General features: G+C 36.0%; 2 protein-coding genes and 1 long non-coding RNA gene across 4 annotated transcripts in view; all 3 read right to left on the bottom strand.

The window, feature by feature from the left end:
• The window catches only part of LOC125680372 (uncharacterized), a 30,796-nt gene extending 25,623 nt beyond the window's left edge, over positions 1 to 5,173 (bottom strand). The window contains exons 1-4 of the mRNA XM_048919872.2: positions 4,845 to 5,173; positions 3,393 to 3,442; positions 2,276 to 2,465; positions 288 to 327 (exon numbers count right to left, since the gene is read on the bottom strand). Coding sequence (XP_048775829.1) covers positions 288 to 327; positions 2,276 to 2,465; positions 3,393 to 3,442; positions 4,845 to 4,964 — 400 coding nt within the window. The 5' untranslated portion in view covers positions 4,965 to 5,173. The remainder of the gene's footprint in view (positions 1 to 287; positions 328 to 2,275; positions 2,466 to 3,392; positions 3,443 to 4,844) is intronic.
• Positions 5,174 to 9,047: 3,874 nt separating this feature from the next.
• Positions 9,048 to 24,213, bottom strand: part of LOC125679324 (fibrillin-2-like) — a 59,480-nt gene continuing 44,314 nt past the window's right edge. For both annotated transcript variants that reach the window (XM_056153679.1, XM_056153678.1), the window contains 6 exons: positions 22,960 to 23,115; positions 22,379 to 22,501; positions 21,402 to 21,524; positions 18,969 to 19,091; positions 17,560 to 17,790; positions 9,048 to 11,021 (listed from right to left, as the gene is read on the bottom strand). In XM_056153679.1, coding sequence (XP_056009654.1) covers positions 10,531 to 11,021; positions 17,560 to 17,790; positions 18,969 to 19,091; positions 21,402 to 21,524; positions 22,379 to 22,501; positions 22,960 to 23,115 — 1,247 coding nt within the window. In that variant the 3' untranslated portion in view covers positions 9,048 to 10,530. The remainder of the gene's footprint in view (positions 11,022 to 17,559; positions 17,791 to 18,968; positions 19,092 to 21,401; positions 21,525 to 22,378; positions 22,502 to 22,959; positions 23,116 to 24,213) is intronic.
• Positions 11,417 to 14,630, bottom strand: LOC125677094 (uncharacterized). Its single transcript, XR_008799856.1, has 2 exons — positions 13,276 to 14,630; positions 11,417 to 12,646 (listed from the first exon to the last, which is right to left on the bottom strand). It is a non-coding gene; the product is annotated as an uncharacterized LOC125677094 (long non-coding RNA).

Genomic DNA, 24,213 nt, shown 5'->3' on the forward strand with positions numbered 1-24,213 from the left:
ACTGTGAATAATAGCCATTTCGTGTCATAATTTCAATACTACCTCATTTTAATCAAATTGAGAAAAACAATTGAGTTGCTTCGAGATTCTTGCACAAAATACACTAAACATAAGAACAAAAAACGACAAAATATTTTTTTGGCAAATAAAGCCCTTATTACATATATTCCTCTAAACTGTGTTTAAAAATAGGATGCCATGACAGTTTTTAAATAATGAAGTATGCTAGACTTTAATGATTAATTCTGTCTCATTTTGCATTAACGTGTTACTATGATTACGCTTACCTATGTCACCATACGAAAAGTCAACAGGCAGACGTGAACTCTGTAAAAAAGAAAACACAGGGTAATTTAATTAGTATTTATGTCAACGAAAACACATGGTAATTTAATGAGTATTTGTATCAAAGAAAACACAGGATAATTTAATGAGTATTTATTCCAAAGAAAACACAGGGTAATTTAATGAGTATTTATTCCAAAGAAAACACAGGGTAATTTAATGAGTATTTATTCCAAAGAAAACACAGGGTAATTTAATGAGTATTTATGCCAAAGAAAACACAGGGTAATTTAATGAGTATTTATTCCAAAGAAAACACAGGGTAATTTAATGAGTATTTATGCCAAAGAAAACACAGGGTAATTTAATGAGTATTTATTCCAAAGAAAACACAGGGTAATTTAATGAGTATTTATGCCAAAGAAAACACAGGGTAATTCAACAAGTATTTATATCAATGAAAACACAGGGTAATTTAACGAGTATTTATGTCAAAGAAAACACAGGGTAATTTAACGAGTATTTATGTCAAAGAAAACACAGGGTAATTTAATGAGTATTTGTATCAAAGAAAACACGGGGTAATTTAATGAGTATTTGTATCAAAGAAAACACAGGGTAATTTAACGAGTATTTATATCAAATAAAACACAAGGTAATTTAAAGAGTATTTATGACAAAGATCTGAGGTGGTGATTGTGAAACAAGATGTCTAGACCAGTGAACATTCACCACTCAGAATAATGCACATGCAAAGTTCAATCTGTCAGTCGATGTGTTTCATTTTATTAAACAAAAAGTCATTAATCATTATTAAACCACATCACATCTAAATTTTCTAATCGGACATCGGATTTTGTGTGTCAAACTATTACGATGTCAGAATTAAAAGCTCAGGAGTATTACATGCTTGTTCATTCATATCAAACTTCAGTGCAATAGCCAATAAAATGTCAATTAGAAATACAGGTGACTCTCGATAGCTCGAACTTCGATCTCACGAAGTTCTTGGTCTCTCGAAGTGAAATCATGGTCCCGATTTTTTTCTCTATATAACAAAGCAAATTTTCTATCGATCTCTCGAAGTGAAGTTGAGTCCCGTAAAACATTTCATTGTTTTCACTCTCCATCTCTCGAAGTGGTGGTAGAGTATACCCACCGTTACCCAAGCCTGTAATAATTTCCACTAATTGGGCCTTACCTGGATTTTGTTGAATGCAGGAGGGGTAATGGGTGTTTACATAGTTGAAACATCACTGGTGCTTCTTTGTGGAGGTGACACACTTGAGTATATAATTGGCTAATTGGTCAATGTACACCTTGCACTGGGGTTTTGAGTCGTGATGATTAAAGTTATATATAATCCGACTTTGAATAAAATCTATAATTTGTTTTGACGTGACGACGAGAGAATATGTTTTATACATAATTTAGAGATCTACAGACTGTTAAATTTATCGAGTTTGTTCTTTTTGTGTAAAGTTACTCTAAAACATCATTTTACTCATTCGTTAGAAGTTTCGTTTTGGGTAAAGCGACATAACATTGTGCTCTGTTTAGTTTGCGATAGTAAAGCATCATCGAAACTTGGTTTTGTATGCCTATCTAAGCATGATTAAAGAACAAATAAATACATAAACTTTGAAATGTTTTTATTAATGCAAAATAAGGTTTTTTATTTTGATATCAAAGTACCTGACGAATATGAAGGAAAACATGTCAAAACGATATCATATGATCTTGTTGGTATACATTTCTGTTATTGTAAAATCTGAACCATACCAGCGGACCTTCAATTTCCGAATTTCGATCTCTCGAAGTTTTATCAAGGTCCCTTGAACTTCGAGTTATCGAGAGTCACCTGTACAATAAAGTTTAATCAGAATGTGACATTTACTGCACATGAGAATGCCTATATAGCTAGAATGAGGAAAAAAAATTGTATCTCCTATTGTTCAAAAATAAGAAACAAATATCATTTGGAAAAAACCTTATGCCCCTTTTCAGCTTCTGGTTCATCCTCTGCTAATAAAGTCATGACCTCTTCTGTGTCCTTGACCTTTACTTTAAGGCCATCCTCCCTTGCTTCTGTATTGTCCTTCATGTATATTTTGGTTTCGACTCGGTTGTTTCTGATGAGCTGATATTTACAGTCCACAATAAGTAACATGGCCTTCACGCTGCGAAAAAAAAAGGCTCCATTCTCAATGACATTACACAGAAAAAAAGGTACATTCATTTTTCTCTGGTTTACATCTGATTCTTCTAATTTACAGTTGATGTCTTAAAATCTACATAGCAACACTAACACATTACATGATAGTTTTGAAATGACTGACAATTGAGAATTTTACTTACACAACCACAGAGACACCACGGGGATTTTATAAACACAACCACGGAGATGTCGAAAGGAATCTTATACTTACACAACCAAAGGGACATGAGACTTAATCTAAATAACCATTGAAACACCATGAAAAATTTACAATCACAAATCCTGTGGGGATCAGGTTTAGAATAGGTTCTCAGTACCCCTTGCTTGTCGTAAGAGGTGACTAAATGGAGTGGTCCTTTAGATGAGAACCTAAGTCCCGTGTCACAGCTAGTGGGACACGATAAAAGATCCCTCCCTAAATTTTGCAGCCCCTCACAGGCAATGGTGATGTCTGCATATGAGTGAAAAATTCTCAAGAGGGATGTTAAACAATATACAATCAATCAATACAACCACAAAGACACACCCATAGGGACATCACGGGAATTCATTTACCATAGGGACATCACTGGAATCTTATTTTCCATAGGGACGTCACTGGAATCTTATTTTCCATAGGGACGTCACAGGAATCTTATTTTCCATAGGGACGTCACTGGAATCTTATTTTCCATAGGGACGTCACAGGAATTTTACTTGCACAACCTTAGGTACACCACGAGACTCATATACACAAGGACACTACAGAAATTTTACTTTCATAACATTCATAGAAACCCAAGACCAGTCCCAATATTGTCTAATGTATGTCAATATTGAGAAGGGCAAGATTTAAACCTGAGTTTCAAAACTATACCATAACTGTATAACTGAAAACTTTTATAGTTACCTTGTGATTCCAACCAGTGTCATGACAACTATTCCCTCAAGTATCCCAGCCTTAAAAAAAAGCATACAAGTTAAATCATTTATAGACCAAAGACTGGGAGGGCAATCAATACTTTGATGCCTTATTTATCGGATGTGGATCTAACCCCAAGATCAGGCAGCAGAGCGATTACTGCACTCGCTTCTCATCACTGAAACACAGGTTCGATCTTGTGATCAGCAGTGGTTGTACGAGAAAGAGTATGTCATCGCTTGCTTGGATGGACATGTACCTGTTTTCTCGGGGTACTCAGACTTCCTTCACCATGCAGTCATGCCAATATCCGAGCAAATGACATACAACAATTACATTGTAGAACTAGTTTTTTAATCATTATAAGATAAATAAAGTTTCAACAACGTAGTTAGGGCTATATGGACCATGGACATCAGCCTTGATAGCTTCATCAGTGGTTAGCAGGTCCAGTCCAAAGACTATTTCTACCTACATAGCTACTTATAGCTACGTCGGTATTTAAACCTACTCCAGGTAGCTATTTTTAACTACTTTTTCCTTTACTTGCATTTCGTGGCCAAACGCAGGAACGGTGAAATATGGCATGTACCAAATTTCTTGATTCACTTACACTGACAATTAATACCACAAAAATATTGGACAAAAAATTATTACTTTCTAACCTTTCAAATTTTCATCAATAACAGCACCCAGTTCCATTTTCTAGGAGCTTGGGAACAAAACTACGTAATACACAGTCTAGAATGTCTTACAAATCTGTATTGATTTTAAAGTTTACCTTTATGCATTTTTACGTTAAAGGTTTTGGGGGCAAATTTTTATGCATTTCCTCTGCATTCTCCACCCTCGTAAAGTATTCAAATTTAAACTCCGAATTTTGCCATGCACATCATGATACATAAAACGACTGACATGTTTAAAAGATGTGCCTTAATTATTATTTTTTTTATATTTGGTAAAAGTAGCTACTTCAAGTAGGTTTAAATACCTAGGTACAGCTATTAATAGCTACGTAGGTAGAAATAGTCTTTAAACTGGACCTGGTTAGACTAGAGCACCTAACTAGCAATGTTCTGGGTCCCAGGTTCAATTCCAGATCTAGTCCAACATCTCATACCACAAAGTCTAATATGATACAATTAGAGTATCATTTTTTTTAAAGCTTCCTGCAGATGTTAAGCGAACTAATCTATAAACACAATCTCAAGCATATCAAATACAGGACTTGAACGCAGTGGTAACTATTGAAATGAACAGAAGTACTATGTACTTTAACATAGATTCAACATATAACGAAGTTTGTAACGCTCGATATCATGAGTGTATTCCTTACTGGTCGTCGAAGACACTGTATGATGATCATAGTGTATTGGGTAGGGTTTTTATAGAACTACGGTCGTAATGTGAGATTTTTTAAAGTCTGTAAATACTGTTTACCTCCTTGAAGGCAAATGGAAGTCCCAGCACACCTGCACCGATGAACGAAATGAAAATGTTGGCAAAAATCTTGATGGAGTTCCTAGACCCCGAGCCTGAGTTCGAACCCCCGACTGCCATCTTTCTTATCCGGCTTTCAGTTCGTCTGACCGGGGACGGAATTCTCTATCTTGTAAGTCTACTAACTGAATGCGATCCCATCGTTTATGATACATAAATTCGTATTTTCCCGAGGTTACATGCTTTGGGAAACTCCTTGTAACGTGTTAAAAGTTTCTATATTTGTCAACGTTGGTGCGCCATCTATATTTACCGGAAGTGCAATGTGTGACAAGGGAAACTACTCTCATTGCGCAATATAGAACTTTACTAAGAAGAATATAATTGCTATAAATTTATATTCAAGAACTGTGACTGTCAGAGAAAATTTGAGGAAGCACTTTTAAAGCTATTCCATACTGCACAAGGCCGATGGTCGGTGTAAAAGTTGACCAATCGTTGGTCATCCTTCTTCCTAAATATAGAGAAAGAATTTTGAGCGCCAACCTTTAAATATTCAACTATATCTACTTACGTATTCAGCCCATAGTTACCCCAAAATTCACAATAAGACATATACACATGTACGTAACTCAGGCCTGCTAAACCAATAAATGGTGAGTGTGGGTTACTTCACCTCGAAGTTTATGAAATGAGTTACTCCAGTTTTTTAAAAATGAGAAAAGAACGAAAGTTGGTAGGTGCCGGGATAGAGAATTAATATTAACTGGCAGCAACCACTTAATGCAACTGGCAATATCAGATTAAATTAATTCAAATTAGATATCTTTAATTTGAGATAAGACACATCGGAATATCATAAGACCTGTATATGGCACACGGACCGTAAACTATAGTTAACGACGTTAATCTATATTTCACATCTGTAAACCATAGTTAACAGATAATCTATGTTTCACAAGCGTAAACTATAATTAACTATGGCACGCCAAATTCACAAAAATGAGCTAAACATAGTTTCACAGTTGATAAACTAAGTTTATCGACTGTAAACTATAGTTTACGATTCGTTAACTATAGTTTTCGTCCGTAAAACTATATTTAACGGTTGTAAACTATAGTTTACAAATGCTAATCCAAGTTTATATCTGTCTTTAAATAAACGTTAACAATAGATTTTGCTGATAAATACAGATTCACGTTTGTAAACTATAATTTACATTCGTTAACTATAGTTCACAATTGTTAATCCTAGTTTCACAAATTGTGATACTATATTTATCAGACTTGTAAACCGTAGTTTACAATTGTGAAACTGTATTTATCAGATAAACTATGTTTTGCAATCGTTAATGATTTTTTTCATTGTTAATTATGTTAATTATTATTGTTAATTATTAGAGTCATAATATTCAAAGCAAGTCCAAAAAATAAAAACAAAAAACAAAAAACTAAAGATATAGTTTGGAAACCATTCCAATTTACAATATATGAATTTGTGACCTTGACCTAGAGGTGCTTTTTGACATTTAGGCCGGGGTCTTCATAGAAGTCATAGGGTCCAGTCATATTACATTACAGTGTTAAAGTCCAAGGACATTTAGGGATATCCTTTGGAAATCAAACTGTGCATGCGCTATAGTAAATTCCTGTTGGTTAAATCCGACTTAAGATAAATTTTGCTCATCTACTATTGCTACACATTGGATCCTATTGTGTAGCGATAGTAGATGAGCGGATCATAGAATCAGATTTTAATTAGATTATGGCAGCAGCCAGATAAGTGATGGCTGCATGCAGCCACTTATTATCTGGCAACTCCCACTTACTTTAACTGGAGGCCACCACTTTAAAATATCTATGCTGTGTTAAAATTAAAATTGGACTCTACATTGGTTAAAGTATACAGGTATGTAGAATTTTAATTGTCTGCCAAACTAGTATGAACCTTACTTTGTACAACAACCTTAATTTCTATTCTTTTTTAATTTTTACACAGACGCTTATTGTCTGGCAACCAGTAATCAGGATCATAGAGACCAGATCTCCAGATCATAGAGACCAGACCTCCAGATCATAGAGACCAGATCTCCAGATCATAGAGACCAGAAGTGTGGATCATAGAGACCAGATCTCCAGATCATAGAGACCAGACCTCCAGATCATAGAGACCAGTAGTCAGGATCATAGAGACTAGATCTCCGAATCATAGAGACCATACCTCCAGATCATAGAGACCAGATCTCCAGATCATAGAGACCAGATCTCCAGATCATAGAGACCAGATCTCCAGATCATAGAGACCAGACCTCCAGATCATAGAGACCAGACCTCCAGATCATAGAGACCAGTAGTCAGGATCATAGAGACTAGATCTCCGAATCATAGAGACCATACCTCCAGATCATAGAGACCAGACCTCCAGATCATAGAGACCAGTAGTCAGGATCATAGAGACTAGATCTCCAGATCATAGAGACCAGACCTCCAGATCATAGAGACCAGTAGTCAGGATCATAGAGACTAGATCTCCGAATCATAGAGACCAGTAGTCAGGATCATAGAGACCAGATCTCCAGATCATAGAGACCAGTAGTCAGGATCATAGAGACCAGATCTCCAGATCATAGAGACCAGTAGTCAGGATCATAGAGACCAGATCTCCAGATCATAGAGACCAGATCTCCAGATCATAGAGACCTGACCTCCGGATCATAGAGACCAGATCTCCAGATCATAGAGAACAGACCTCCAGATCATAGAGACCAGACCTCCAGATCATAGAGACCAGACCTCCAGATCATAGAGACCAGACCTCCAGATCATAGAGACCAGTAGTCAGGATCATAGAGACTAGATCTCCGAATCATAGAGACCAGTAGTCAGGATCATAGAGACCAATAGTCAGGATCATAGAGACCAGATCTCCAGATCATAGAGACCAGATCATAGAGACCTGACCTCCGGATCATAGAGACCAGACTTAAGGATCCAATTGTAATTACATATACTTGACTATTTCCATAACCAACAAGAATATCTGTAAAATTGATGGATGCTCCCTAAAATACATTTAACCAATGAACTACTTCATATGATGAATGACTCGCACAATGATCAATAACTGTTGAAATAGAACAAATGCATCTAAGATACATATACATATCTAAGGTATTCTACCACTATCAATTTCCACTTGTCAGAGTATGTTAATGATTCCAAATCTGAATCTGGTGAAAATTAATCTTCTAAATAACACATTGTACAGGGATTTGGTTCTAGCCTTAAACTTCATCCACATGCGTGCTTCCAGCAAATAAATGCATTGGTTTGATACAATCTTTGCGCTGATCCACATCCAAGTCTTCTTTCTGGTCAAGAAAAGGAGTAGCTTGATCCGATTTCGTCAGGATCATGGAGACCAGACGACCTCTGTATCATGGAGATCAGGCCTAAGGATTATGGAGACCATTCAAACTTTGGGATCATAGCGACCTGGTCTGGATTTCTTGAAAAATCTCAATCTTAAGTTGGAGTTTTCTTCTTTTATTTGAGCAATCAAAATTTGAACAAAATCTCAGACCCAAGTTCCGACTTTTAAAAGTTTCTTTCAAGAAATCTAGGCCAGATCTCAAGACCATAGAGAACAGACCTTGGGATTGTGGAAACCATACCTTGGGATCAGATGGGGACCAGACCTCGGGATCATAAAACAGACTTTAGCAACTCAAGTCAAAATTGCAAATGTTTATATTAAATGCATATTAATAAGAATAGTGAATCAAAATTTGTTCTTAAAAGCATTCTGGTACCATAATGTTACAAAGCATTTCATGTGGGAGTGCTGCATGGACAGTTGTATAATCTTAGCACAACACATAGAGTTTGATTTCAGCTTCAAAATGTTTCTTCATCCTAATTGATTGTGCTCATAATGATAATTTACTTGCAATGAAAAACGAGGCTTCTGTTAATTGGGACATTTGACAATGTGGGCATATATATTCCCAAAATTGGTCACTAGTGCCAAATTGACCTTGTCCTTTGACCTTTAAATCTCTGATAGCATAGATTAAACGGATTGAGTGAAAAGAAATTGATAGAACTACATCATTCTGTTCTTTCCACTAGTCTGGATCTTGATAGAGCTACAATGACCATTCTTTCTATTAATCTGGTCTTCAGTGAATGAAAATAACTGCACACATGAAAAGTTCTTTTAATTGCATGAAGGATGGATTACATTTACATACATGATAATTACATGGTTATAGCGAACCTGCATAGCCAGCCAAAAACAGTTTGTTACAACCAACCTTTGTTATATCCCATAAATTTTTCATTTTCCTCTCATAGGGGAATAAATATCACTTTACAATATGCATGAATTTGTTACAAGCATGCATGTCCATTGTAAGTGTGTTTTACTGTACAAGAAAGGGCTAGACATGGACCTTATTTTGCCACCTAATATGACTCATTTCCTACACCAAAGTTTTCTTCATATTGATGAAGAGTATATATATATATACAGCTTTATCATCTGTGAAATACTGGCAATCCTGAATCAATATATCTGACATCATAAATGTGCCATTATTTCTGCATGATTTCGAACTTTGTGATTAAAAATGTTACACATTTTTCCTTTCTGTAAACAGAGCACATTAAAGAACATGATTTATATTACATTACTATATTATACATATCTTTCAAAGATTGATCAATGCTACAAAAATAAGTCATGTTTCCTTTGCATTTCATGTTTTGGAAATCCAGGACACATGTATCAAAAATGTTTTCAGTTAAAACAGGACAAAGAGCTTAATTCTATTACCAAATTACAAAAATATGGCACAAATTTTGTCATGTATATTACATATATCATGGTTTGTCAAAAAAGAATTGAGGTTCAAAATAATGCATATATCAAAGATTTCTTGCATATTTTCACATATTTTGAGAACTAAATCGGGTCCTTAACCTACAGTAAAGATGCACATTTGATTTTAACATCATTTGTCCTAACTTTGTTGTGATTCATGACTATACACTTGTTATGCCATGGCATTACTTTATATGTACATCTAATTAAAATCTGTGCTAATTTATGATTATGCTAATTATATTTATGGAAAATGTGCTAAATTTTACATTTACAATAATCACAATGTAATAGGTGCAATTCTTTGAAGGGACATTTTTTACATCCGAGTTCCAGATACTGTTCACCTTGGGTATGCATTTTAAACCACTTTTATGGGGGTGGGGGAATACATTACAGCTACTCTCTGGGGGTGAGGGGACACATTACTGCTATTCTCTGGGGGTGAGGGGACACATTACTGCTATTCTCTGGGGGTGAGGGGACACATTACAGCTGTTCTCTGGGGGTGAGGGGACACATTACTGCTATTCTCTGGGGGTGAGGGGACACATTACAGCTGTTCTCTGGGGGTGAGGGGACACATTACTGCTATTCTCTGGGGGTGAGGGGACACATTACTGCTATTCTCTGAGAGTGGGGGACACATATTATACACATTCTCTGGGAGTGGGGTCACTTTTACACCAGTTCTCATGGAGTGATGGGATACATTTACACCAGTTTTCCAGGGGGGGGATTTACACCAGTTTTCGGGGAGTGAGAGGATACATTTGCACCAGTTCTGGGGATGGGGCACTTTTACACCAGTTCCGGACACTGTTGCTGTAGAGCCATGTTGTGTGGGTACAAGCGTATGTCCGGGGGACACATTTTACACCGATGTCCTCCGATCTCATCTTGGTAATAGCCCAGTTCACATGAGTTACACTTGGCCTGTCCAGACAAATTCTGATATTTACCCACTGGACAGTAAAAACATACGTCCTGACCCTCCATCCACTGGAACATTCCAGCCGGACACATCTTACACTTGTATTGTCCATATTCATCTTGATAGTTCCCAGTCGGACATAACATGCATTCTGATTGGCCCGTTCTGTTCTGGAACGTTCCAGGTGCACAGTACTTGCAATTTGATTGGCCAGTCATGTTTTGATATGTTCCTTTGAAGCATGGATTGCATGAGGTTTTACCCCGTTCATTCTGGTAGGATCCCTTGTTGCAGCCCAGGCACACCGTCTGGTACTTTGTGCTGTTAGAAGCTTTGTATCTCCCTACATCACAAATTTCTACAATGATATCCCCAAAAATTATAGTTCATTAACATCAATCCTTACTTTGCAATTTTGTACAATGAAGTCAGTAAAAGTACAATTGATGTGGGAAAATCTTCATCAACCACAGTCAAACTTCGTTATATCGAACTAAAACTTCTTGATATCCGAGGACTCAGATATCGAGAAGTTTTAGTTCGAGATAACAAATTTGACTGAGGTTGATGATCGAAGATTTCCCACATCACTAAACTTTTAGAATGTAGTGGACAAAGAAATAAGGTCAACTTAACTGAATCCTAACTCAATGAGAATCTGTTTTATTTTCCTAAATCTTTTATATAAATTTCTCTGACATCATTGATGATCATGGATTTTTTCAAGCACGCTTAGTGAAGAAGATTTCCCTTAGAAAAAAGAATGGCATTAAATTTCCATTACTTTTGTAGTTTTATTCTGACCATTGAAAGAACAGTGTTATACCAGTATCACAAATTCAAATAAAACTAGCAATACAATTCTAACCTAGAAAAAGCATTGATTTTCCAGTTTTCATTGAAAATGCAGTGAAACTCCATTGAGACTCAATTGAAACCTCATTGAAATACGCGAATTATGTAAATGAGCTTGAGCCAGTGATTTTCCAGTTTTCATTGAAAATGCAGTGAAACTCCATTGAGACTCAATTGAAACCTCATTGAAATAAGCGAAATATGTAAATGAGCTTGAGCCAGTTAAATGACATCAAAATTAACTGTAAAATCAATGGAAAAATAAATAGTTCATAAATATACATTAAAAATCCATTGAAAAATCTTCTTTCTTTTTTTTTATTTACTATTAACAGGAAAACTGCTTAATAAAATTTTGTTGACAATGTAATGAAATACAAATATAACAATAAAGAAAAATAGAATCAATTTTTGTTTTCACAACCCACTACAAGTCAAATTATTTTGTACTTGGCATTTGAAATACCAATAAAACAAATTTCCACATGTGTGCCAACTCATGTTCTATGCAAACTCATGAATTGTACAAAATAGAATGAAGCAAAAAAACACATACATAGAAAGTTGAAAAGCAAATGATACATGATCAGGTAAATGCACATTCTTTTTGCTGCTTATTCTACAACATTGTTTAAGAAAATATAAAACTGGACTTGAACATTCAACAGTTGATCACTGCCATCAACAAAATGATGAAAGCATACATCAAAATGTATTATGTCATAAATACAATTTTCTTTCACATTTTTACATTTTCTTGGTGTATTCCTCTAAAGCCTGTTTCTTCAAGTTTATGTCCGTTTCCCGTTGCCTGACCGACCTGGACTCAAAACCCCCCGACTGCTTTTAAATTCCGGAACAAAAATTGTTTCTGGTCCAATCTGGATCTTACTATGCCCGAAATGGCTGCTTCCATTGGAGCAACAAGCACGAGTGTGCTACAGTTAACATTTAAAAAATGTTGGCACAACAAGGAAAAGTCCATTTTGCAGATTTCATGTCTAGTACACGTCCTATAAATTCAATGTAACACTGAATCAATCAATTTCGGGCTTCTGGCAATGTCCAAGCATTTTCTTTTTATGAGGGGTGTGGCATTATCACATTTGAACTGCTTTTGTAAGTATTCTGTAAAATAAAAAGGTTTCGTTTAAGTTTAATGAATTAGAGATAACGAGATCTTCGAGCTGTAGTGAACTGCAGTAATTACTCCACACACACAGATATATATATATATATATATATATATACACTAGTTATCAAGACAACTGACAGTGCCTCTAGGGGCCATATATATATATATATTATTATTCATTATTTTATTCATTTATAAAGCACAAAATTACATATAGTTTCTATGTGCTGTGCAATGCTTGCGCTAATAGTCATTGATAATATACTAATAAAAGACCTGCAAGAGCTATAAAGGAAATGATAAAACAATAGAAAGAATTTAAATAAAACATAGTAGTAAAATGACAGTGGTTGATTTTGACTTGACAAGATACAATATAGTAAATCCATGAACAGATCAGATATTTCATGTGTATTATTGTTATATTAATAGCTTAATAAATTCTAAAGGGGAAAAGCTTATCTATTGACTTGAGGGCAAAATTTGTAAAATACTATAGAACTTATCAGTGAAGAAACTTTTTAAAAATGCAGCCTGTCCGAAGACAACAACTGTATCTCAAATTGTGTCAATATCCCAAATTTAATATTGAATATGATTTAGGATTCATAGTCTACTATACCTTGAATTAGCAGTATAGAATTCTATTTGCTGTCGAGTGTGCTGCCAGATATGTCGGAGTAAAATAATGCAGCAACAAGTCCAAGTCCGGCGCCGCCTGGTAATCTTGCTCGCATCTATTAACAGGTTGTAGGATTCATCAAGCTTAATCTACAAAAATAAAAAATAAAATAAAAGAAGAATCATAAGACGAGTATTTTCCCCCACATTTATGTAACATGTAGATCTAGTTCAATTGTAGTCAGGACAGTCTAGAAATATGTATTTTCAAAAATATATTATGTATATTACACGTTGTAATGTTTCATAAATCTAAATTGTCAACGTTATTTACCGTGGTCGTTCCAGAAATCAGGTGGGACATTTCCACTGTCATATTTAGTTAAATCATACCGGGCCGCGTGTTGTGTTTTGCCAAAATTGGGTTACATTCCTGTCGCTTCGATCGCGAAGAGCTTAGTGTTTGTTATTTATATTGTACACCCTTACAGATAAAACTGCCGACTCCTAAGATCTAATTAAGAAACACATCTTTAATCTCGATATTTTCGTCTAACGACATCCATGTAAATCATCGCAGTGAATTGAAATCTGCGCTATGTTTTACTTCCCTCTCGAGACGTCACCATTGCCGGTGAAGGGCTGCAAAATTTAGGCCCCCGCACTATAATTTATTGCATAGTCTATATAGAGAAGGATCAAATTCGTGACAGGCCCATGTGATTGCACTTGAAATTTATACGAAAGAAATGCTTACCTTTGTTCACACACATCGTAGTCGACATCACGTCTCTGAATCCAACTCTCCTCCCGCCCCGCCCATCATCAAGTAGCTACATTTTGTCACAGTCTCTATACAACAAGTTGAAAGTTGTGAATGTTTGTTTGCATTTTCCAACCGATTCACTTCTTAGAATGGACCACTTCTATTTTCCTGTCATCGGTATAATATATCGCTGCAAACATGTTGATCAAATATATTCACTCGTCTAACACTCCGCGTTGAAAGAAATTCAAATGCCTTAAATGACGTCATGTGGAGTCTGCGCGATCAGCATCCTGAAGAAGCGAGAGGATCAAGGGCGGATCCAGGAATCGTGTCGAAAGAAACAGCCGATTTACCGATATCTATTTAATCTACTGTTTTTTCAGAGGGGGGACCTACCAGATTTTAATATTCTTGATATCGACTTCTTTGAAAATCATATAGCGTAGCGTGTGTTTAAGAGAGAGAGAGAGAGAGAGAGAGAGAGAGAGAGAGAGAGAGTCACTTAATACATGGGGCCAATACTCATAACCTCTACCTAATCTTCCCACTCACTACTACAAAAATAAAAAAGAGTGGCCAGGGGAGGGGGGAGCCACCAATTATAAAGTACGTTGCATTGGGGGGGGGGGGGGGTTACTACGTTGATACGCAGCATCATTTTGAATGAAGGGGGGGGGGGGTGTCGTGTTTTTGAGAATTATTAACTAGGATTTTTTTTTTTTTAAATTACGGGGGGGGGGTTAATTATTTTGGTGTCAATATTCATTCATAACTTCAAAAACGTTTACTTACATAAGGTATATGTTCCGTGTGACCTTGACCTTTCCAAAATGACCTTGGTCCAAAAGTCCCTGTCTCAGGGAAAATTTGTGATCAATTATATCAATATCAATTTCTGATGAAAGGTTTAGAGGATGGAAACTTTTATATAACTTTTAGATTGACTAGACTAAGATATGCTTCACCATTGAAAACAGAAAAACTGTAATAGAAATTAACTGGTGTAACAATGTATATTTATAGCATTGATTATCGAGTTTTAAGAAAAACTTGTGTTTCACTGGTAAATTTAAGGTATTGAAAGTACATTTATCCAAAAACAGGTATTTCAATGGTCATGAAATAACTGTTCTAATGAGCCCCAAAAGCAAATCACTGATAAAATACTGGTATTTCAATGATAACTGCTATTTCAATTGATTTTCAATTTTATTTCAATGGAAAATTTCCAGTTATTTTGGCTAAGGGTTGGATATGATACCATGTATAACAAAAAAAAACTTGTTTGACAATACGGACAATTTTCTGCCTCCTCACTGAGCTTTGAAGATAGATAACAAGTATATAATATCTATTCAAACTTACAAATTTGGCCTTATTTTCTAATTGTATCAATTGATTTTTATACTGACTTTTTATCTTTTTAGCCACTATGACACCACAAGGTGTCATAATTTCATATTTATCTTTATTTTCAGCAAAAACATTATATCATATATATAAATTCTTTTTCTTGAGAAATGTGTTCAGGTTGCTGATGATAGATTGAACAAGTTTATAATTTCTACTTATTGAGAAATATTGGGTTCAGTCATAACTTACTACAGTCATCAAATAAATGTGTGAAATTGCATGGAGCATGCTTGTGTTCATTCATTCCTAGCGCCCTTGGGCAATAGCATATATGTTAGAGTTTTGCAACTAATTTAATGTGCATGCTTTGGATGCCATAATGTGGCATTCTGGGAGTTATATACAGGTGACTCTCGATCTCTCGAAGTTCTCGGCCTCTCGAAGTGAAATCATGGTCCCGATTTTTCTCTCTATATAACAAAGCAAATTTACTATCGATTTCTTGAACGTTCAATCTCTCAAAGTTCTCGATCTCTCGAAGTGAAGTTGGGTCCCGTAAAACACATTTCATTGTTTTTCACTCTCGATCTCTCCAAGTGGTGGTAGCGTATACCCACCGTTACCAAAGCGTGTAATAATTTCCGCTTGGGCCTTACCTGGATTTTGTTGAATGCCGGAGGGGTAATTAGGTATTTACATAGTTGAAACATCGCCCGTGCTTCTTTGTGGTAGTGACACACTTGAATATATAATTGGCTAATTGGTCAGTTTATACCTTGCACTGGGGTTTTGTGTCATGATGATTAAAATTATATATAACCCGATTATGAATAAAATCTATAATTTGTTAGGATGTGACAACGAGAGAGTAAGTTTTATACATAATTTAGAGATCTACAGACTGTTAAATTTCTCGAGTTTGTTCTTCATGTAAAGTTACTCTAAAACATCGTTTTACTCATTTGTTAGAATTTTTGCTAAAGTGTAAAGCGACATAACATTATGCTCTGTTTAGTTAGCAATAGTAAAGCTTCATTGGAACTTGGTTTTGTAAGCCTATCTAAGCATGATTAAAGAACAAATAAATACATAAACTTTGAAATGTTTTTATCAATGCAAAATAAGGTAATTTTTTATTTTGATATCAAATTACGTATTAACGAATATGAAGGAAAACCTGTCAGATTTTGTTCGTATACATTTCCGTTTACTGTAAAATCTTAACCATACCGGCGAACCTTCAATTTCCGAATTTCGATCTCTCGAACTCTCAATTTCTCGAAGTTTTATCAAGGTCCCTTGAACTTCGAGTTATCGAGAGTCACCTGTAGAACAGTATAGTCTCAAAATTTGTTTTACATTTAAAATTCTAACAAGAGATGTTTGTAAAACATATATGCCCCCCCCCCCCCCCCCCCCCCCCCCCCCCAATGGTGCAAAATTGAAAAGGGTTATACACACACATCATTTAATTGATAGTAGTATCAAATCAAAATATTGAGCAGAAAATATCTTCCTATGTCAAGAGTGGATTGACCATGTGACCTAAAAATCAATAGGGGTCATCTACTCCTTGTGCTGTACCGGTGTACCAAGTCTGGTGTCAATCAAGCAAATAATTCTTAAAATATAGGAGACAATATATGATGTCCAGTTCAACCATTGACCTTTGACTGTGTGACCTCAAAATCAATAGAGGTCATCTTCTCCTGAAGATATACCAGTGTACCAAGTTTGATGTCTGTCAAGCAAAGGGTTCTCAAGATATTGAGTGGACATCATATTCCTATGTCCAGAGTATATTGACCCTTGAACTTTGACCTTTTGACCTGAAAAACATTAGGGGTCCTTTTCTACTCATAACCAACCCACATATGAAATATCATTATCATCAAGTGAATGGTTCTCAAGATATTGAGCGGACAACATGTGGTCTACCGACCGACAGGTGCAAACCAATATGCCCCTCTTCTTTGAAGGGGGGGGGGGGGGGGGGGGGGGGGGGGGGGGGAGCATAATGATTAAAACTTTTTTACACGAGTAATAATAATGTTATTTAAAACAAGAATTTACAGGTAGCTATCTGATTTTTATTCCGCAAACTTTGGAGATATAACTTTTTATCTAATAAAGTTGTTGACACCTTTCGTTCATTCAGCTCACCTAGAACATGAACACTGAAGCTACAAGAATCGTTGAGAGCGGAATCTGGACTCGTCTTTATCGTCACGGTCGTGGACCCCACAGAAAATTCCTTTCTGTCCCGTACCCACTCCGGGATCACAGTGACATCATCTAGGTCAACAAGGTCTGGCAGAGTGACCGCAGCAAACGGCTGGTGTTGGTGAACCTCCACAAATATATCTTTAGGACACTGGAGATGTTCAAAGGAGGCTGTTTATACATAAAAATGTTTTGTCAGATTCTGAATCTCATCATCTTTTCTAACTTTTAAATGATCGTTAGATCTTTAATACAAATTGTTCTTACGAATTTCTATCGCAATGAATTACACAATTTACAAAATGAATCTTGTAAATTACTGAATATTGCATCAAAGGTTAGAATCATTCTTAGATTTTTTACACACACTATATAAACAAACAGCTGCAAACTTAGACATTATAACAAACAGATGAACCCACTGACAGGCATTCTAACTGACAGACACACATACAGGAGATCTCATCTGAGGCCAAGAACTTTCACAGACTGACTGACTGACCGACAGACTTACAAATACAGGAGGCCCCATCTAAGGCTAGTTCTGTGTACAGACAAACAGACGGACGGGCAGACTTATAAAGACAGGAGACCCCATCTGATGCTATAATTGTACACAGACAGACCGACAGACAGACTTATGAAGACAGGAGACCCCATCTGATGCTATAACTGTACACAGACAGACCGACTTACACAGGAGACCCATCTAATGCTAGAATTGTACACAGACAGACTGACGGACAGACTTACACAGGAGACCCCATCTAATGCTAGAACTGTACACAGACAGACCGACGGACAGACTTATGAAGACAGGAGACCCCATCTGATGTTATAACTGTACACAGACAGACCGACAGACAGACTTACGAACACAGGAGATCCCATCTAATGCTAGAACTGTACACAGACAGACTGACGGACAGACTTACACAGGAGACCCCATCTAATGCTAGAACTGTACACAAACAGACCGACGGACAGACTTACACAGGAGACCCCATCTAATGCTAAAACTGCACACAGACAGACAGACAGACAGACTTACGAACACAGGAGATCCCATCTAATCCTAGAACTGTACACAGACAGACCGACGGACAGACTTATGAAGACAGGAGACCCCATCTGATGCTATAACTGTACACAGACAGACCGACGGACAGACTTACACAGGAGACCCCATCTAATGCTAAAACTGTACACAGACAGACGGACGGACAGACTTACGAACACAGGAGATCCCATCTAATGCTATAACTGTACACAGACAGATGGACGGACAGACTTACAAAGACAGGAGATCCCATCTAATCCTAGAACTGTACACAGATACACAGACTTACCAATACAGGAGACCCCATCTGAGGCTAGAATTGTCCCTAGTTCTGTACACAGACAGACATATGATCCCCAGGTGTTTTCACACAGGTCCTCACAGGGGTGATCTGCCATACATTCATCCACATCTAAAAATAGAAACAAAATGTTGTACATGCGTTTACTGCAAACATCTCATCAATGCTTTATATTGAATACATGCTTATATTGTAGTGTGATGGTGAGTGTGACAGTGTGAAGAGTTTCATTGCCCATGACCAGACAAATCAAGAAATTCAGTGGTCCTAGGTTCAAATATTCACAAAAATTACACATTTTCAAAATCCATATCTCCAATTTAACATAAGCATGCATGGTGCCCACACTGTCAGAATTAAGCCAAAGAGCTTTGAAAATAGCAAGTTTTGGTCATTTGAAAGAAACTCCCAATTCAACATAAGCATGCATGGTGCCCACACTGTCAGAAGCCAGAGGGTTTTGAAAATAGCAAGTCCTGGCCATTTGAAAGAAACTGGAGGAAAATCATGCATTTGTAAAATCAAAAAAAAGTAAATTCAAAATCTCATTACTAAAATTATTAGTCAAAAACAGGGTCAAATCAAACTACATGTATTAGTGTATATACATGTAGTTCTTTGTGATACTATTAGATTCCTACAAAATATGGGTATTATAGATACAGTCAAATCTCATTATCTCAAACTCAATGGGACTGAGAAAATATTTTTTGATATCCATGGATTTGAGGTTAGAATACACTTTAAACAAGATTGCTACACGTAGCCATGTCCCTCACTGCCATAAAAAAAGTTGAAACACAAAAGTCCCATAACTCCTCTAAAATTTGTCGAATCAAAATGACAGCGCAATATGATCAACAACATATGGTGACTAACAATCCTACAAAATTTGAATAAAATCCATTGAGCGGTTTTGGAGGAGTTGCGTCCACAAAGTGTTTCTATAGTGTAGCATGTAAAAATTTAACAAAGTTCCATAACTCCTCTAAAATTTGTCGAATCAAAATGACAGCACAATATGATCAACAACATATGGTGACTAACAATCCTACAAAATTTGAACAAAATCTGTTCAGCGGTTTCGGAGAAGTTGCGTCCACAAAGTGTTAAATTTCTATAGTGTAGCAGGTACAAATTCAACAAAGTTCCATAACTCCAGGACCTGTAAAATTTGTCGAAACAAAATGATGGCGCAATATGATCAACTACATATGGTGGCTAGCAATCCTACAAAATCTGAATGAAATCCGGTGAGCAGTTTTGGAAGAGTTGCATCCACAAAGTGTTCCTATTGTGTACCATGTACAAATTCAACAAAGTCCCATAACTCCTGTAAAAATTGTTGAATCAAAATGATGGCACAATATGATCAACTACACATGGTGACTAACAATCCCACAAATCATGAACAAAATCCGTTGAGCGGTTTCTGAGGAGTTGCGTCCACAATGTGTTCCTATAGTGTAGCACGTTAACGTTCAAATTCAACAAATATGATCAACTAGACATGGTGACTAACAATCCTACAAAATATGAACAAAATCCGTTGAGCGGTTTCTGAGGAGTTGTGTACACAAAGTGAAGTGGGACAGATGGACGCACGGACATCGGCATTTCTATATCCCCTTCCGCGTTGCAGTGGGGGACAAAAATGTAGTTGGGACTTCTAACTCATTTTGACATACACATAATATTTGATATATTGATGTTCAAGATATCAAAGTTCAACTGTTAGTAAGTTAAATAAATGATTATCACGAATTATATAATATCCCACTCCATTTCATTACCAAAATAATGCATATCAAACAAATATCTATCTCTAGTAATATTCATGAAAGAAATGGAACTGTATACAAACCGGAATAGAGCAGGGAAGGGGTTACATGTAACCATAGTAACTGCAAAACATCAATATTGCCTCCCGCCCTTCATTCCATGTGTGTGTGTGTGTGGGGGGGGGGGGGGGGGGGGGTGTGTCATAGTGAAACACTCACCATTACAATATCGACCATCATATCCAATGACTATCTAAAGACAAATCTCTCCCTGTGGGAGGGGGTAGGGGCACTTAGTGAAAAACTACTCACCATTACAATATTGACCATCATATCCAATGACAAATCTCTCCCTGTGGGAAGGGGAGGGGGACTTGGTGAAAAACTACTCACCATTACAATATCGACCATCATATCCAATGACAAATCTCTCCCTGTGGGAGGGGGGAGGGGGACTTAGTGAAAAACTACTCACCATTACAATATCGACCATCATATCCAATGACAAATCTCTCAATGTGGGAGGGGGGAGGAAGACTTAGTGAAAAACTACTCACCATTACAATATCGACCATCATATCCAATGACAAATCTCTCCCTGTGGGAGGGGGGAAGGGGGACTTAGTGAAAAACTACTCACCATTACAATATCGGCCATCATATCCAATGACAAAACCTTCCCGACAACCACACTTAAAGGTCCCAGGTAAGTTGATACACTTGTCAATGCAGTAGTGACTGTTAAATACACACTCGTCTATGTCTGAAATAAATGTAAATTTGAAATGTAAAATCTGAAGCACTGGAAATTTTCATACTTATCTCAGCCCAACCACCCACTTACCCCTCCTACAATAGATCAATTTGATCTTGATACCGGCATAAAATGTTGGAAAATAATTCGAATTCTCATGATATGGAGAATATCATGTGAAGAAGCTGTTTTGACAAAAGTCTTAGCCATTGTTAGCTATTATATAACTTTTTACAGTTAATTAAAAGCGTTTTGACAAGTCATAGCGATCGTTAGCTATAGCTTTTTACACTAACTCCTGCATCATTCTCACTGACAGTCAGTTTAAAATATGTAATACCTGAAGCACTGACGATTTTCATATTTCAACCCCCCTACTATATAATTTTCTCCACATCAATTATAATGAGAATTTGAATTATTTTCAAACACTTTGTTTCACACTTTGTGTCTGTATCAGAGTACCATATGTGTACCATTCAGACTCATATTTCTATGCTGGGCAGTATTATTCAAAATCAGTCTAGTAACACCGTGGAATCATCATTGTTCGTGGGGGATTGATGTTCGTGGATTTCATGGGTCACTCTTATCCACGAATTAACGTGTCCTCGAACATTTTTTTAAACCAAGTAGAGTTATCTCTCCTATAGTGACATCGCATCGCTTTCCCCACGAAACCACGTCCCCATGAACCAGCAGAAACATTGGCCCCTATGAATTAAACTGATTCATCGCAAAACATATCGAGAAAATTGAATTATGAGAAATGCCTGAGAGCACTGGGCCAGTCAATGGCCGACCAAATTCTGATCACACAAAACACACATACAGTATGTAACTGCTTAAGCTGGTTCTTATACCTGTACAGTTCTTGTTGTCGTCATTAAGCTGGTACCCGTCCCTACAGCCACACTTAGCCGAGCCCTCTGTATTGTAGCAGTATTGTTCACAGCCAAAGTTGTCCAACTCGCATTCATTCAAATCTACAGAGATTCATAAACGCATTAAATAGAGAGCACCAGCTCAAACTTCTACATGTTTCACACCCGTGATTCATTTTTGTGACCCATATTATCTTTATCAAATACAAGAGACATTAAAGGCCTCCTTCACAGTGAGAAATATATTCATAATGAACAGGTAATTCCGAGCCTCGCAAAAATTAATTTCTCTCATATGAATAAAACTTGGTTTACAGTATATTGACAGATTTCACGGACGAGTAGAAATCTAATTGCTAACTATCTATGTTACATACATGTATAATGTAAATTGTATTTACTCCCACAACTGAAATTATTCAAATTATTAAGCATGCAGACAGACAGAATATAAAAGATTTGTGAGAAATGTGAAACAATGTTGTTTATCTAATTGCCCCCACCTTTCTCCTCATTAAGATATCAGGTCAGATCAACTGACTCCTGATCATATTTCTGACCTGTGCACTGCTCCCCCAGGGCCAGGTTACCCTGGTAACCCTCCACACAGATGCAATCCTGAATGGACACACTAGCGATGTCCTTTGTGGTGGACAGGAGTGGACATCTCAAACAGTCCATGTCTGATATGTTCTTATAATAACCCACAGAACAAGCTGTAAAAAGGAATTGGAAAAGTGAGCTTATCAGTATATTTATATCAGTACACTTATATCAGTATATTTATATCAGTATATTTATATCAGTACATTTATATCAGTACATTTATATCAGTACATTTATATCAGTACATTTATATCAGTATACATTTATATCAGTATATATTTATATCAGTACATTTATATCAGTACATTTATATCAGTACATTTATATCAGTATATATTTATATCAGTATATATTTATATCAGTACATTTATATCAGTACATTTATATCAGTACATTTATATCAGTACATTTATATCAGTATATTTATATCAGTATATATTTATATCAGTACATTTATATCAGTACATTTATATCAGTACATTTATATCAGTATATATTTATATCAGTATATTTATATCAGTATATATTTATATCAGTATATTTATATCAGTATATTTATATCAGTACATTTATATCAGTACATTTATATCAGTATATCAGTACATTTATATCAGTATATCAGTACATTTATATCAGTACATTTATATCAGTACATTTATATCAGTATATCAGTACATTTATATCAGTACATTTATATCAGTACATTTATATCAGTACATTTATATCAGTTGAACTTCGGTATCTCAATCTTCGATATCTTGAATGCCATGGTTATGTTGATATCAGAGGGAAGTCCCAACTACATTTTCCTTATATCATTTAAACTCAATATCTCGAATCCTTGGATATCTTTTTTCTCAGCCCCCATCAAGTTTTAGATAAGAAGTTCGACTTTACATGATGGTAGCACTTAAATTTTTCTGTGAATCTGGTAACCATAATTTCTTGGTGGTTTGAGTTTTTGTTAATAATATACCAGTATGTGTATTACCAATTCTAAAACACAAACATCATGTCTGAATTAGGTATCATTCATTAATGATTAGGTAAACCTGTGCAAAGCAGAAAAAAGAATTTTAAGGACTCAACAATAATTACAAATTACGTCTCAGAAAGGATTCATAACTTCCATCACATTAACCTGATAAATCTGCAATGATAATTTTGAAGTCCTATGGTAATAGTTTTGAAGTAAAATTAACATTTGA

The sequence above is a fragment of the Ostrea edulis genome, chromosome 2 (genome assembly GCF_947568905.1).
Source record: "Ostrea edulis chromosome 2, xbOstEdul1.1, whole genome shotgun sequence".
Taxonomy (NCBI): Eukaryota; Metazoa; Mollusca; class Bivalvia; order Ostreida; family Ostreidae; genus Ostrea; species Ostrea edulis.